Here is a 13,707-nt window from a genome sequence, read left to right as displayed (position 1 = left end):
GACCACTTCCATGTCCTGACCCCCACATGGGTCTGAGGTGGGCCAATGGGGAAATCTTCCAAGAGGTTGCCAACTAAGAGGCCTCCTTTGTGCTTGTTGCTCAATTAAGGGCAGCAGATGGATTCCCTAGGCAGGAAGCCCAGAGGGTTCACAGCAAAGGATAGGCGGCAGATCCACTGGGTGGTGGATGCTGCTGAAGGACTCAAGCAAAATGGAGCCATCCTCAAAAGCCTGCCTAAAATTTGAAAATACAGAGGGCTCACAACTTTAGGTGCCCTCAGTGTGGTGGGAAAACTCCTCCACAAGAATGGTCATTACCGAGTCTGCAGACTTTGGATTCACATGACTCAATAATGGGGTCAGTGAGATGAGCGACTGCTGGCTCTTCAACCTGCTGCTTGGGGGCCACTTCCAGTTGCTGCTGGTCTCTCGGCTCAGCAGGGGGCTGTTCAGATGCTGGGGGAAACTCAGCAGCACCTGCACCTTGGCCCTAAGTGGGTCTTAAATTTCACTCTAATTGGCTACCCATTGCTGCTGAGCAGGTAGCTGCTGCTGCTTAGAGCCCGTCTCCAGCAAGATTGCTTGGAGACGGGAACACACTGAGGAGCTGAGTCAATGTGTGACTTTCATCATTTACTCTCAGTCCCACCTCCAAATACACCTCCGCAGGGCCAGGAAGATTCTGCCCAATGGCTTTGGACTACCAGAGGGTGAGCTAGAGGAAGTTTTGACTTATCCAAGACTGGGTGTCAGGCAGGAAAGGCAGTCAAATTCACTTTGCCAATAGAACCAACCAGAAAGTAGCAGTGGCTGAGGCCAGGGAGAAGCTCTGAGGTCCATCCTGTCAGGGTTGGGAAATCTATAAGGGAGGAAGAAGTGTGAAAAATAAATAAATAATTTAGAAAAAAAGTTGCTGATTGTAGAACTGGGACACAAATCAGCTTGTGGATATTGGTAGATGTACAGCCTGAATGGAGATGAGAGTTCCCAGAAAAATCCAACAGCAAGAGGTCATGGTCGGAACGATAATCTCAAGGACGCATCTTTGTTAAGTAACTCAGATATGAAATAAACATAAAAAGATAAGAAATAAGAGTTAAAGGTACCATTCCTAAGCCATAGAGACCAAGACGGGTCCCAGGTTTGATTCTCAGCATGTGCTCAATTAACTGGTCACATCCAGAGCAGCAATAGGGAAAGTATAATTGGCCAAACAAACCCAGATTAGAAAAGAGACAACTGACTGAGGGCCTGCATCCCATCATACCCTACTGGTAAATACACCATATGAGGACAGGATGTTCGCTACAATTGAACAGCCAGTAGCACTCACTGTTAACCTTCACAATAACAACTTCACTAATACACCAGAAGAATCCATCAGCTGTTGAGTCATACTTCACCAAGGAGTCAACACCTTCAGGAGAAGGTAGACGGGGAGGGGAGAAAATTGATAAATAGAACGAGGGTGCATTCAACTCATTTAGATCATTCCAAAGTAATTTAGGAAGGGTTTGCAGAAAAAAGAATAAAAGTATAGACTTTAGTGAAAGCATGTAGTGAGGGACAGCCACTGCTTTGAGGAAGGGTCAAGTAAACTTGGGCAACCACCCAGCTGGTTCCCGGGGTTTGGGGGGGAGGGTCCCACTTTTGCGGCCGCTCCCCATGGCCCACAGAGGGGCTCCCAGCTGCAATGGCCGCCTCATGGCTACAGTGCTATCACTGGAAGGTCCACTTCCTGATCATCAGGGCCTGTCTCGCCCCGGCATGGTGAATAAAATAAAACTTACCTCGGCTCTGAGGGTGCTTCTGCATGGTGATGCCCTCTCCTTCTTCCTGCAACCTCAGCAGTGGCTGACTCTATTAATGGCGCTGTTTGGGCCAGCAGGTCCACAAGGCGGGCCATCGTCCTCAACTCGACGGTCCAGCCTCTGAATTGGCCGCAACTGATAAAATGCCACCCAGGGTCCCGCCGACATACTTGCAGGGTCAGGTCCTGGTAGAGGGATTTCTTACCTTTTGATAAAATTCTGATCCTTGGCCATAATTTTAAAGCAAAAACGTTGGTTGACCGGGTGCCTTTAACCAAGGTCTCCCTAGTGATTCAACTTGCAAATGCCCTGTCAAATCTCTTATTGAGATCTGCACATAGACTTACCATGACTGGGTTTTTTGGTCACTCTTAAAACCAGTTCATTCTCTGGTGTGTCCAGGTCTTGGAGAGTAAGGGAGGTGTTTCTAATCACTACGCCCGCTCCTTCCTTTACTTGTACAGCTTCGACATTCATTTTGGGTGGTTCATCATTCTTTGGCTGGTGAGAGAAAGAGGGAAAACAAATTTATTTCAGACCTTTTGATAATATGTATGTGTAGAATAATTTCTACAGTATTAACAGTGGGCAACAACTGACTTGCACATACAATGTAAAACAAATAGGAATGCTGAAAAAGGATGAAAAAGGCAATTAAGCAATTACCTGAGCTACCCGGGCAGCCTTCACATTTTTCATGGAACCTCAACCACGGGCAGGATGAGGTTTCAGGAATGATTTTAAATTTTCACACAAATTTTTATTAAAATTAATGCACATGTCCCAGCTTGTGTGGCAGTTTCACATGAGGGGATTTGTCATAAAAATTATTTCTCCACCTTATTCACCTTTTAAAACTTAAAACTAATCTGCCTGAGACATCTCTGTGCCTCAGGGAGGTTTCTGCGCTCTTTTGTACACATGTGCGAACGAGCACACGCCCAACTCAGGGAACCACTGTCCCTGCCCGCACTCGCCATGCTGGAAGCCTGAAAAGCAAACCCTGTCAGGGTTGCTTACAGGCTCCTGAGGATGTAGGGGGGAGGCTTGTTGTCAGGCACTCAGTGCCTAATAGAGGGGGCCAGCATTGGGAAGGAGGGGACTCACTGAGGCCCACACCCCTGCCCTTACTGTTGCCTCCCCTCCACAAATCCCACGATCTCTCCACCTCCTGCCACTCCATCGTCAGTCACCAGTGGCCTGGGTCTCTTGGCGATCCTGAGCCTTGGATGGGTGCATTACAGGCACTGCTGAGCAATGCATAGCTGCCAGCTCTGACCAGTCCTTGATCCCAAAGGCCTACTGCTGCCCAGTTAAGTGCCTGATTTGTGGGCCCTCCTGAAGGTAGGAGACACTAGGCTCTTCCCAGCACTCCAGGAAGCAGGTGAGGACCCCTGGGTGCCTACATTAAATTCAGCCCATCCTCTCTATGCTTATCCTGTCACATCTGTTCATAATGGCTTCCAGCTATTAGGTCACCCTTTAATCTTTTCTTTCCTATGAAGTCTTTATGGGTAGTTCTAACCTCACAATTCTCATATAATCATTGCAAATCTTTTTCGCACTCTCTCCAGTGCCTCTATGGGCAGGATTTACCCTTCGTTGGGCGGGCCCTGGGCAGCTGCGAAATGGACCGCCACCTGCGCTCGGGCCCCAATTAACAGCCAGCCAGTGTGAAAGGCACTCTGAAAGGCTCAGCGCTCCCAGGTTGGTGATGGGAGGAGGGCGAACATGGAAGTCTGCACATGCGCGGGGGAGCACTCGCTGAAAGCTCCCTGAGGGCACAGAGCTGCCTCAGGGAGCTGAAGAGTTGGACAAAGGAAAATGAAAATTTAATAAATGATATAAACATGTCCCCACATATAACTAAGTCACATGAGGAGGGTCATGTTTAAAATGAAGTGGAAATTTTTTTTTAACATTTTTTTATTGACGGTTGGAAACCTCATCCCGCCCATGGATGAGGTTTTGTAAAAAATGCAAAGGTCGCCTGGCACACTTGCCCGCCTGCCAACCGAACAGTTGAGCGGGCAGCAAAAAGTACAACTTAGTTAATCGCCTAAGAGCCTTAATAGGCCTCTTAATCATTGGTGGGTGTGCTGCCGACTCTCATGCGCATGTGCCCGCTGACCAAAAGATCGCAAGAGTGCGTGCTCATGTCGGGACGCTCGCCTGCCGTCATTGTGCGTGATTTTACCCCCAATCGGGTCAGGTGCGTGCCCGCCTGACGAAAGTCAAAGCCTGTCCTATATTTCTTTTGTAATAGTTCTAATCCCATTAGTTCATCCTGCTCCCATATCCATTTATTGCTGTTTTCAGGGTAATGTCATTAATAAGTAACAGGTTTATTTTAATTTCAATAAAAATAAGACAAAACTTGGGCAGGATCAAGAACAGAGGAACAATGACTGATACTAATGAGATACGGATGCTGAGGTAGATGTTTGTAAAAAAAAACTAATTGCAGGGGATTGCAAGGTCTGCAAGTGCTAACCTATTTAGTAAAATCAGGAAGCGCTTGCCCACACAAGTGTAATGGAGCTCTGAAACTCTCTACCACGAAAGTCTATGGGTTTGGGTCAACTGAAATTTTCAAGATTGAAATGGTAGTTTTCTGTCAGATATGGGTATTCAAGAATATCAAGTAAAGGTAGGTAAATGTTTCTTTTTATTCATTGACGGAATGTGGACCTCGCTGGCTAGGCCAGCATTTATTGTCCACCCCTAATTGCTCTTGAGAAGGTGGTGGTGAGCTGCCTTCTTGAACCACTCAGTCCCTGTGGTGTAGGTGCCCCCACGGTGCTGCAAGTGAGGGAGTTCCAGGATTTTGACCCAGAGACAGTGAAGGAATGGCGATATATTTCCAAGTCAGGATGGCGAGTGGCTTGGACAAGATCGTCCAAGTGGTAGTGTTCCCATGTATCTGCAGGCCTTGTCCTTCTAAATGGCAGCTGTCGTGGGTTTGGAAGGTGCTGCCCAAGGAGCCTTGGTGAGTTTCAGCAGTGCTTCTTGTAGATGGTACACACTGCTACCACTGTTTGGCCATGGTGGCGGGAGTGAACGTTTGTGGAGCTGGAACCAATAAAGCAGGCTGCTTTGTCTTGGATTGTGTGAAGCTTCTTGAGTGTCGTTGGAGCTGCACTCATCCAGTTAAGTGGAGAATATTCCATAATACTCCTGACTTGTGCCTTGTGGATGATGAACAGGCTTTGGGGAGTCAGGAGGTGAGTTAGTCACTGCAGAGCTCCTAGCCTCTGGCCTGCTCTTGTAGTCACAGTATTTACATAGTAAGTCCAGTTCAGTTTTTGGTCAATGGTAACCCCAGGATGTTGATAGTGGGGGATTCAGTGATGGTAATGCCTTTGAATGTCAAGGGGTGATGGATGGATTCTCGCTTGTTGGAGATGGTCATTGCCTGGAACGTGTGTGGTGTGAATGTTTCTTGCCACTTGTCAGCCCAACCTTGGATATTGTCCAGATCTGGCTCCATTTGGAGATGGAGTGCTTCAGTATCTGAGGAGTCGTGAATGGTGCTGAACGTTGTGCAATCATCAACGAATATCCACACTTCTGACCTTATGATGGAAGAAAGGTGATTGATGAAGCAGCTGAAGATGGTTGGGCCTAGGACACTACCGTGAGGAACTCATGCAATGATGTTCTTTGGCTAAGATGATTGAACTCCAACATCCACAACCATCTTCCTTTGTGCTGGTATGACTCCCCCAATTCCCACTGACTCCAGTTTTGCCAGGGGTCCTTGATGCCACACTTGGTCAAATGTTGCCTTGACTGAGTTACCCTGGCAGAACCCAAACTGAGCATCAATGAGTGGGTTATTGCTAAGCAAATGCCACTTGAGGCATTGTTGATGACCTCTTCTATAATTTTACCAATGATGGAGAGTAGATTGATGGGGTGAGAATTGGCTGGGTTGGAATATGTCCTGTTTTTTGTGTACAGGACATACCCGGACAATTTTCCACATTGCCAGATAGATGCCAGTGTTGTAGCTGTACTGGAATAGCTTGGCTAGGGGCGCAGCAATTTCTTGAGCACAAGTCTTCAGTACTATTGTCGGAATATTGTCAAGGGCCATAGCCTTTGCAGTATCCAATCCCTTCAGCCATTTCTTGATATCACGTGGAGTGAATCGAATTGGCTGAAAAACTAGCATCTGTGATGCTAGGGACCTCCAGAGACGGCCAAGATGGATCATCCACTCAACGCTTCAGGCTGAAGATTGTTGCAAATGCTGCAGTCTTATCTTTTGCACTGATGTGCTGGGCTCCTCCATCATTGAGGATGGGGATATTTGTGGACCCTCCTCCTCCTCCAGTGAGTTGTTTAATTGTCCACCACCATTTACGACTGGTTCTGGCAGGACCGCGCAGCTTAGATCTAATCAGTTGGTTGTGGGATCGCTTAGCTCTATCCCTTGCTGCTTATGATGTTTGGCTCGCAAGTAGTCCTGTGTTGTAGCTTCACCAGGTTAACACTTTTTTTAGGTATGCCTTGGCATGCCCTCCTACACCCTCATTGAACCAGGGTTGATCCCCTGGCTTGATGGTAATGGTAGAGTGGGGGATATGCCGGGCCATGAGGTTACAGATTGTGATTGGGTACAATTCTGCTGCTGCTGATGGCCCACAGCACCTCATGGATGCCCAGTCTTGAGCTGCTAGCTTTTTTCAAAATCTATCCCATTTAGCATGGTGGTAGTACCAGACAACATGATGGAGGATTTCCCCAATGTGAAGACGGGACTTCATCTCCACAACAACTGTGTGGTGGTCACTCCTACCAATACTGCCATGGACAGATGCTTCTGCAGCAGATAGTTTGGTGAGGTTGAGGTCAAGTATGTTTTTCCTCTCTTTGGTTCCCTCACCACCTGCTGTAGACCCAGTCTAGCAGCTATGTCATTTAGGGCTCAGCTGGCTTGGTCTGTGGTGGTGCCATCGAGCCACTCATGATGACAGACATTGAAGTCCCCCACCCAGAGTACATTCTGTGCCCTTGTCATCCTCCAAGTGGTGTACAACACAGAGCAGCACTGATTCATCAGCTGGAAAGGGGGGGCGCGGGTGCGATATGTGGTAATCAGGAGGGGGTTTCCTTGTCCATGTTTAACCTGATGCCACGAGACTTCATGGCGGATTGAGGCACATGGTGGAACAGGCTCGAAGGGCTCAATAGCCTGCTTCTGTTTCTATGCTGTGACAGGAATCTAGAAGCAATGGGAGTTGGATTTTCTTTAGGAATTATTCAAAAGTGGATGCGTGGGCGTGTGTCTCCAAGTATTGCAGAAAATGTAAGGCCTGGGAGAACTGCAAAAGGGCCTTTGGTCTGGAAGGATTGAGGCAAGTGAAAAACATATTGGGGAAGATCTGGTATGGATGTTTGGGTTAGGTAGCATTTTTGGCACTGAAGAATTAAGACTCCAAGAGTTTGTGAATTCCCTCCTCCCCGATGTCTTAAAAGAATATCTTCCCAGTCATGAGTTTGGTAGTGAGTTTCAGTTAAAGGCCTTAGAGCTGTGAAGTGGTGCATTTTGGTAGGAAGAATAAGGAAAATGGAAATTTAAAGGAGTAGAGGAGCAGAAGGATCTAGGAATACAGATGCACAATTACTAAAAGTTATCATGCAAGTTAATAAGGCCATTAAAAAAAAACACTGGGGTTCATTTCTAAATGGATAAAATTGAAAAGCAGAGAAGTTCTATTACACTTATTTAGAAACTTGGTTAGACCAGACATGGAATACTGTGCACAGTTTTGGTCTTCACATTATGAAAAGGATATGACTGTATTAAAGCAGGTGCAAAAAAGTTTTATAAGGATCATACCTTAACTGGAAGGTTAGACTTATCTTATTCAAAGATTGAACAGGTTGGGGCTCTTTTCTCCAGAAAAGAGAAGGTTGAGGGCTGGCCTGATTAAGGTCTTTAAGTTTAGAAAGGTTCAGCAAAATAGATGTAGAGAATATGGGTGGAATTTAATGCCCTCCCCGAGAAAAGCTTGGAGATGGGGGGGGAGGGGTGCATTTAATCAAGCGGGACGGTGCCAGGTAGGAACCCTGCCACTTTTCCCCCTCTGCCCCGATTAAGTAGTCTGAGGCAGAAAGACTCTTGAATGGCCTTCCTGCCCCAGATGACAATTGAGCCCTTAAGTGGGAAATTAATAACCAATAAAGGGCTTCAACTTGCCACCACAGGTATTCAGAGAGCAGCAGGCGGGGAAATCGCCACATATGACACCCAAAAACCCCATCATGTTTGCTTGCGAGCTCCTGGTTGGCGGGGGGCGGGGGGGGCTCCATCGTTGTCAGGCAATCAGTGCCTGATCAAGGGACCCCAACATTAGGAAGTGGCTGGGGGGTGAGGGCGGAGAATGTACTAAGAGCCATCAACCTGCCATTTTTTTGCCTCCTCTAGCCACTGATTCCCCTTTTCCCGCAATCCCCATGTCACCCTCACTCATCTGTAGCCTGGATCCCTCGCTGATTCTGGGCCGCTGGTGGGTGTATTGCCAGCAGCTACCACCATGTCCCAGGTGGTGCTAATGGCATTGAGGAGTCCCTGGTCTTTGACTAGCTGGCATCTCTTGAGGGGTACAGGATTTCCTGCAGCGTTTACTTGTGGGCTCCGGGGTGGTGGTTCTTTAGTGTTTGATTGAGGGCCTGGCATCGGGAAGGGGGTGGGGGTGCTAAGAGCCACCCTGCTGTCCTTGCTGCTGACCCGCTGAACCCCACCTCCCTGCAACCCACACATTGTGACCCCTCTCCCACCTGTGCCTAAATCCATTGGTGAGTCTATGCCTCAGGAGGATGTACAACTGGCAGCAGCCACCACCCACCAATAGACGCTGCTGAGCAATGAAGAGCTGTCAGCCTCTGATTGGCTTGCAGCTCCCAGTGGGTGGGACGTCCGCTCCTGGGGAAGGCATACCCCTGGCCACATAAGGGCCTGAGTGGCACTTAATATGGCAGACCTTCCCCAAAGGAGCTCATGCAGGCTCTTGTCAGCTCTCCAGCCTGCAAGCGAGGTCCCTGTCGCCTGGGTTAAGTTCTGCCCTATGCTTCTACTTGTGTGGAAAGCCAAAACTAAGGGCTGTAAATATAAGAAAACCACAAATAAATCTAAAAAGGAATTCAGGAGGAACTTGTTTACCCAGAGAGTAGTGAGAATGTGGAACACATTACCATAGAGACTAGCTGAGGCGAATGATATGGATCCATTAAAAGGAAAGCCAAATAAACACATGACGGAGAAACAAATATGTTATGCCTTTAAGTTAAATAAAGAGAGGTTGGAAGAAGCTTGCAGGGAGCATAAACACGGAGATGGATTAGTTGCACCAAATGGTCTGTTTCTGTGCTGTTTATTCCAAGTAACTCTATACTGTATGTTCACAGTTACAGTATAAAGGCACCAGGTACTTTCCAAGACATGACCCTCAGTTCAGCACTCAGGCAGTTGTTTGTGGAAACCTGTGACAAGCCATGACCCTCAAACTGACTTAAGTTCTTTAAAGCGCTTATTGCACTTTCCTATCTAGAGTCTTATTGCACTTTTACAACCAGTTCTTGGGTCACAGCTGGGAGCATGGATCAAAGTCTCTTCTCACAAGGAGAGCAACAGGAAGTGAGGGAAGACACATGCAGCTGGGAGAGGCATGTGGAAGGAGCATCAGCTGAGAGGTCCATCTATATTTAAGATGCAAACCATGAGGTGGGAGCAATCAATTACAGGCAAGTGTTAAGTTTAAGCATGATAGATGTGATAGTAATTTTGCAATAAGATGGAGTAATGTAAAAGCATTTTGGCCATAATATTTTAGGTGGCATAATACTCTAAAATTGATGAACATCATACATCATAAGATAGTTTTAGTTTCACCTCGAGACCTAATCATTCACTCAATAATCTCCTGATTCTTAAGCGCTGACTTTTTCCCTAATGCACCCAGTGAGAAGAGCGTGTGTTTAAATCGGAGGCCCAATTTCATGCCCAATTTATTTCAATGGAGTCCAATACCAGGCATGTTCTAAATTTAGTGTCCAACCCTCGTGCATCCAATCTTTCTGGGCACCTAAAGTTAAAATCAGGACTTCAATCCTTTAGTGTTCCTTAACTGAATTTGGTTACTTCGGTAAAAATACCTGCTAGTTGTAAAGTGTTTCCTTTAAAAAGGACATAATTTTATCTCTTTCATCTCTGTGTTCAATATACAGTGATAAACAGAGTGAAAGCCAATTACCAGTATTATAATGTTGAAGTGGTACACTGGAGACTGAATGTTACCATCGGTCACATAGAAGTCAAAGCTGTCTGAAATTGGCTCAGTGCTGCGATGGACACTCTGCACATAGTAAATACTATTGTCGAGGATATCCTGTACGGAGAAGGGCACATCAGGACTGATGATGACAGCTTGATCAGTTCTTCCTTCTGTCAATAGAACCAAATACAAAATCCAATTAACCAAGAGGTTTGGAAGTTGGCACAAGCATGTCCTGGACATTAGATGGTTTAAAATCAACCCAACTAGCTGATCCCATTCTCTCATCTGGACAGATCAAAGCAGGCTATGTTCAGTACAGTCCCCAACATTTAGACGTTTAAAATGGGCAGTAGCTTATATTGATCAAAACATAATAACTGTTACTCATTTGCATTAAAGCCAATTTCAAAGTTGCTGGTTATAGCATCTTTGTTTAAGCACTCTGTTCATTTTGGACATTTGATGTGTTTACTCACTAGTTCACAACTTGTTAAGGTGCACTGAATAAGAGAGCCTTATTAAAGACAGAACTCATCCACCTTTTCAGCAAATTTGTGCCTACAATTCATTAGTTGTAATAAATGGCCCAGATTCGAAAACTATCTGATAAATATAGATTTCTGGTAATGTCGGGCTTTTTCTGTTACATTTCTATTATAAGATATAAATCTGCAAATGGTCAAAATTTATTAGAATTAAAATTAAACTGTTTCAAAATTGAGAATATAGGTTTTAACTGCATGAAAGCACTTTAACTCTTTGTGAAACAGATTAGTTCATTGATGTTACAGCAATAGCACAGACATGCAATAGTCATTCTACCACTAAATGCACCCATGTTGCTGCAGTGTTCTATTTTTAATATTTATCTCCAAATATTCAAAAATAGATCATTCTAACTGCATTTGATTCTACTTGGTTGTTTCTGAAATTCAAATATTAGAAGTTGAATTAAGGATTTTTGGAATATAGGATCATAGGGCAGAATTTTGCCCTTGATGGGTGGGCGGGCCCCACCGGCTCGGCGGCGGGCAGGCAACCGATCACCGCCGTCGAAATGGGCCCCACCGCCATTTTGAGTGGCGGGCCAATTAAGGCCCACTCAGCAGGCCACCCGACAGGAAGTGCTATGTGCTTCCTGTGCGGGGAAGGGGGGGGGGGGGTGAGGGATTCCCCAACAGTCAGAGTGCGCTCTTTCACGCATGCACCCGGAAGAGCGCACATCTCCCTGAGACTAAGTGCTGCCTCAGGGAGAGCGCTGACAGTTTTTGAAAGTTGAAAAATAGAAAATTGAAAACATTATCAACATGTCCCCCTCATGTGACAATGTCACACAAGATGGGACATGTTAATAAATATCACATAAACTTTATTAAAGTTTTTAAAAACAGACATGAAACCTCATCCCGCCAGTGATGAGGTTTCATGTTTTTTCAGAAGCCCACTGGGGCTCCTGGCCTGCCCGCCAGCCTTAAGGTTGGACAGGCAGGGCCTTTGATTGGTTTAATTATCCTGTCAATGGCCTCAATTGGCCATTGACAGGTCAGCGGGCGGACAGCTGATTTCGCTGTGCCCCCGCCTTCCTGAATATTTAAATGGGGCGGGATGATGTCGGGGGTTTCCCCCGTCATCCCACATCATTTTCACATCGGCAAGCCAGCCCCGCTCCTAGATTGCTGACGGAAAAACTCTGCCCATAAGTTTTCTTCAATGGAGAATGGCTTTGCCATTTTCCTGTACCCAAGTGATTAGGGTGTGCCATATGATGTAAAGCTCCCTATAGAATTGCATGTTATTAGCCAGCAGATTCTCAGTGTCTTGGATTTTAGATTAAATGTTGCCAGGGATCAGGGACTGCAGCCTGTACAAACAAATGTGCTTTGTAGATTATTTTATACAGTAGAATTTAAATCTGAAACACTGGTGAAAATCTGGAAGCTAGCACAGTCCCACTAACTCCAGGATCTTGGCCATCTGGTCACACACTAACCCAACACAAAAGATGCTGCAAATGCTGATAATCTGAAATAAATACAGAAAAATGCAAGAAATACTCAGCAGGTCAGGCAGCATCTGTGAAAAGAAACTGATAAAAGTTTCAAGTCAATGATCATTCATGATGTAAAAATGTCATCAACCACGTTGTACGCTATTTAATGGAGGTGCCAGGGGGTGTCACCTGCTGGCTGGAGAGCTGGTGAGAGCACCACCTTGCCTCTTTTCACCAAGGTCCGCTAAATTGGGCAGTGACAGCCCTTCTCTGGGATCAAGGACCCTGGGGCTGATATCTCACCCAATGAAAGGCTGGCAGTTCTTCATTGCTTGGTTGTGCCACCCGGTAGGCAGTGGCTTTTGCCAGTATTACACCCACCAGAGGCCTAGGAATACAATGGAACCAGGAACAGTTGAGTGATGGGGGGTTCATGGGGGAGGGGAATTGGCAGAAAGGGCAGGGTGGCGGCTCTCAGCGGCACACCTTTTCCCGATGCCAGACCCTCCATCAGGCACTGAGTGACTTTAAATGAGGGATTCACCCTTGGCTGAGGGTAGGAAACAGAGAGTAACGGTTAATGGGTATTTTTCGGGCTGGAAGAAGGTTTGTAGTAGAGTTCCCCGGGGTCCGTATTGGGACCCTTGCTTTTCCTGATATATATATAAATGATCTAGATCCTGGTGTGCAGGGGACAATTTCAAAGTTTGTGGACAACACAAATCTTGGGAGAATTGTAAACTGTGAGCAGGACAGTGTAGAACTTCAAAAGGACATTGACACATTGGTGGAGAGGGCAGATAGGTGCCAGATAAAGTTCAATGCAGAGAAGTGTGAGGTGATACACTTTGGTACAAAGAACACGGAGAGACAATATAAAATAAAGGATACTATTCTAAAGGGTATGCAGGAGTGGAGAGACCTGGGTTTATAAGTCATTAAAGGTGGCAGGGCAGATAGAGAGAATTGTTTCTGAAGCATACAGTTTTCTATGCTTCATTAACAGAGGTATAGAGTACAAGAGCAGGGAGGTTATGATGAACTTATATAAGACACTGGTTAGACCTCAGCTGGAGTATTGTGTACACTTCTGGGCGCCACGCTAAAGGAAGGATGTGAACGCATTGGAGAGAGTGCCGAAGAGGTTTACGAGAATGGTTCCAGCAATGAGACACTCCAGTTATGAGGAAAGATTGGAGAAGTTGAGACGGTTTTCCTTGGAGAGGAGAAGGCTAAGAGGAGACTTGATAGAATTTTTCAAAATGATGAAGGGTCTGGACAGAGTAGATGGGGAAAAACTGTTCCTGCTCGTAAGCAGATTGAGAACCAGAGGGCGCAGTTTTAAAGTGTTTTGCAAAAGAAGCAAATGTGAGGTGAGGAAAAAACTTTTTCACAAAGCGAGTAGTTAGGGTTTGGAATGCACTTCCTGGAAGTGTGGTGGAGGCAGGTTCAGTTGAGGCATTCAAGAGGGCATTGGATGATTATTTAAATAGAAACAATGGGCAGAGTTACGGGGAGAAGGCACAAGGTTGGCACTAAGTTAAAATGCTCAGAGAATCGAAGCAGACACGATGGGCCAAATGGCCTCCTTCCACACCGTAACAATTCTGTGATTCTAGGA

At 46.1% G+C, this 13,707-nt stretch overlaps 1 protein-coding gene across 1 annotated transcript in view; it reads right to left on the bottom strand.

The window, feature by feature from the left end:
- Window positions 1-13,707, bottom strand: part of fras1 (Fraser extracellular matrix complex subunit 1) — a 398,900-nt gene that overhangs the window by 133,871 nt on the left and 251,322 nt on the right. Inside the window, exons 42-43 of the mRNA XM_041181003.1 lie at window positions 10,073-10,263; window positions 2,159-2,312 (exon numbers count right to left, since the gene is read on the bottom strand). Of these exons, the coding sequence (XP_041036937.1) occupies window positions 2,159-2,312; window positions 10,073-10,263 (345 nt within the window). The remainder of the gene's footprint in view (window positions 1-2,158; window positions 2,313-10,072; window positions 10,264-13,707) is intronic.

The sequence above is a fragment of the Carcharodon carcharias genome, chromosome 1 (genome assembly GCF_017639515.1).
Source record: "Carcharodon carcharias isolate sCarCar2 chromosome 1, sCarCar2.pri, whole genome shotgun sequence".
NCBI lineage: Eukaryota > Metazoa > Chordata > Chondrichthyes > Lamniformes > Lamnidae > Carcharodon > Carcharodon carcharias.
This window is presented reverse-complemented; position numbering and strand designations above follow the sequence as displayed.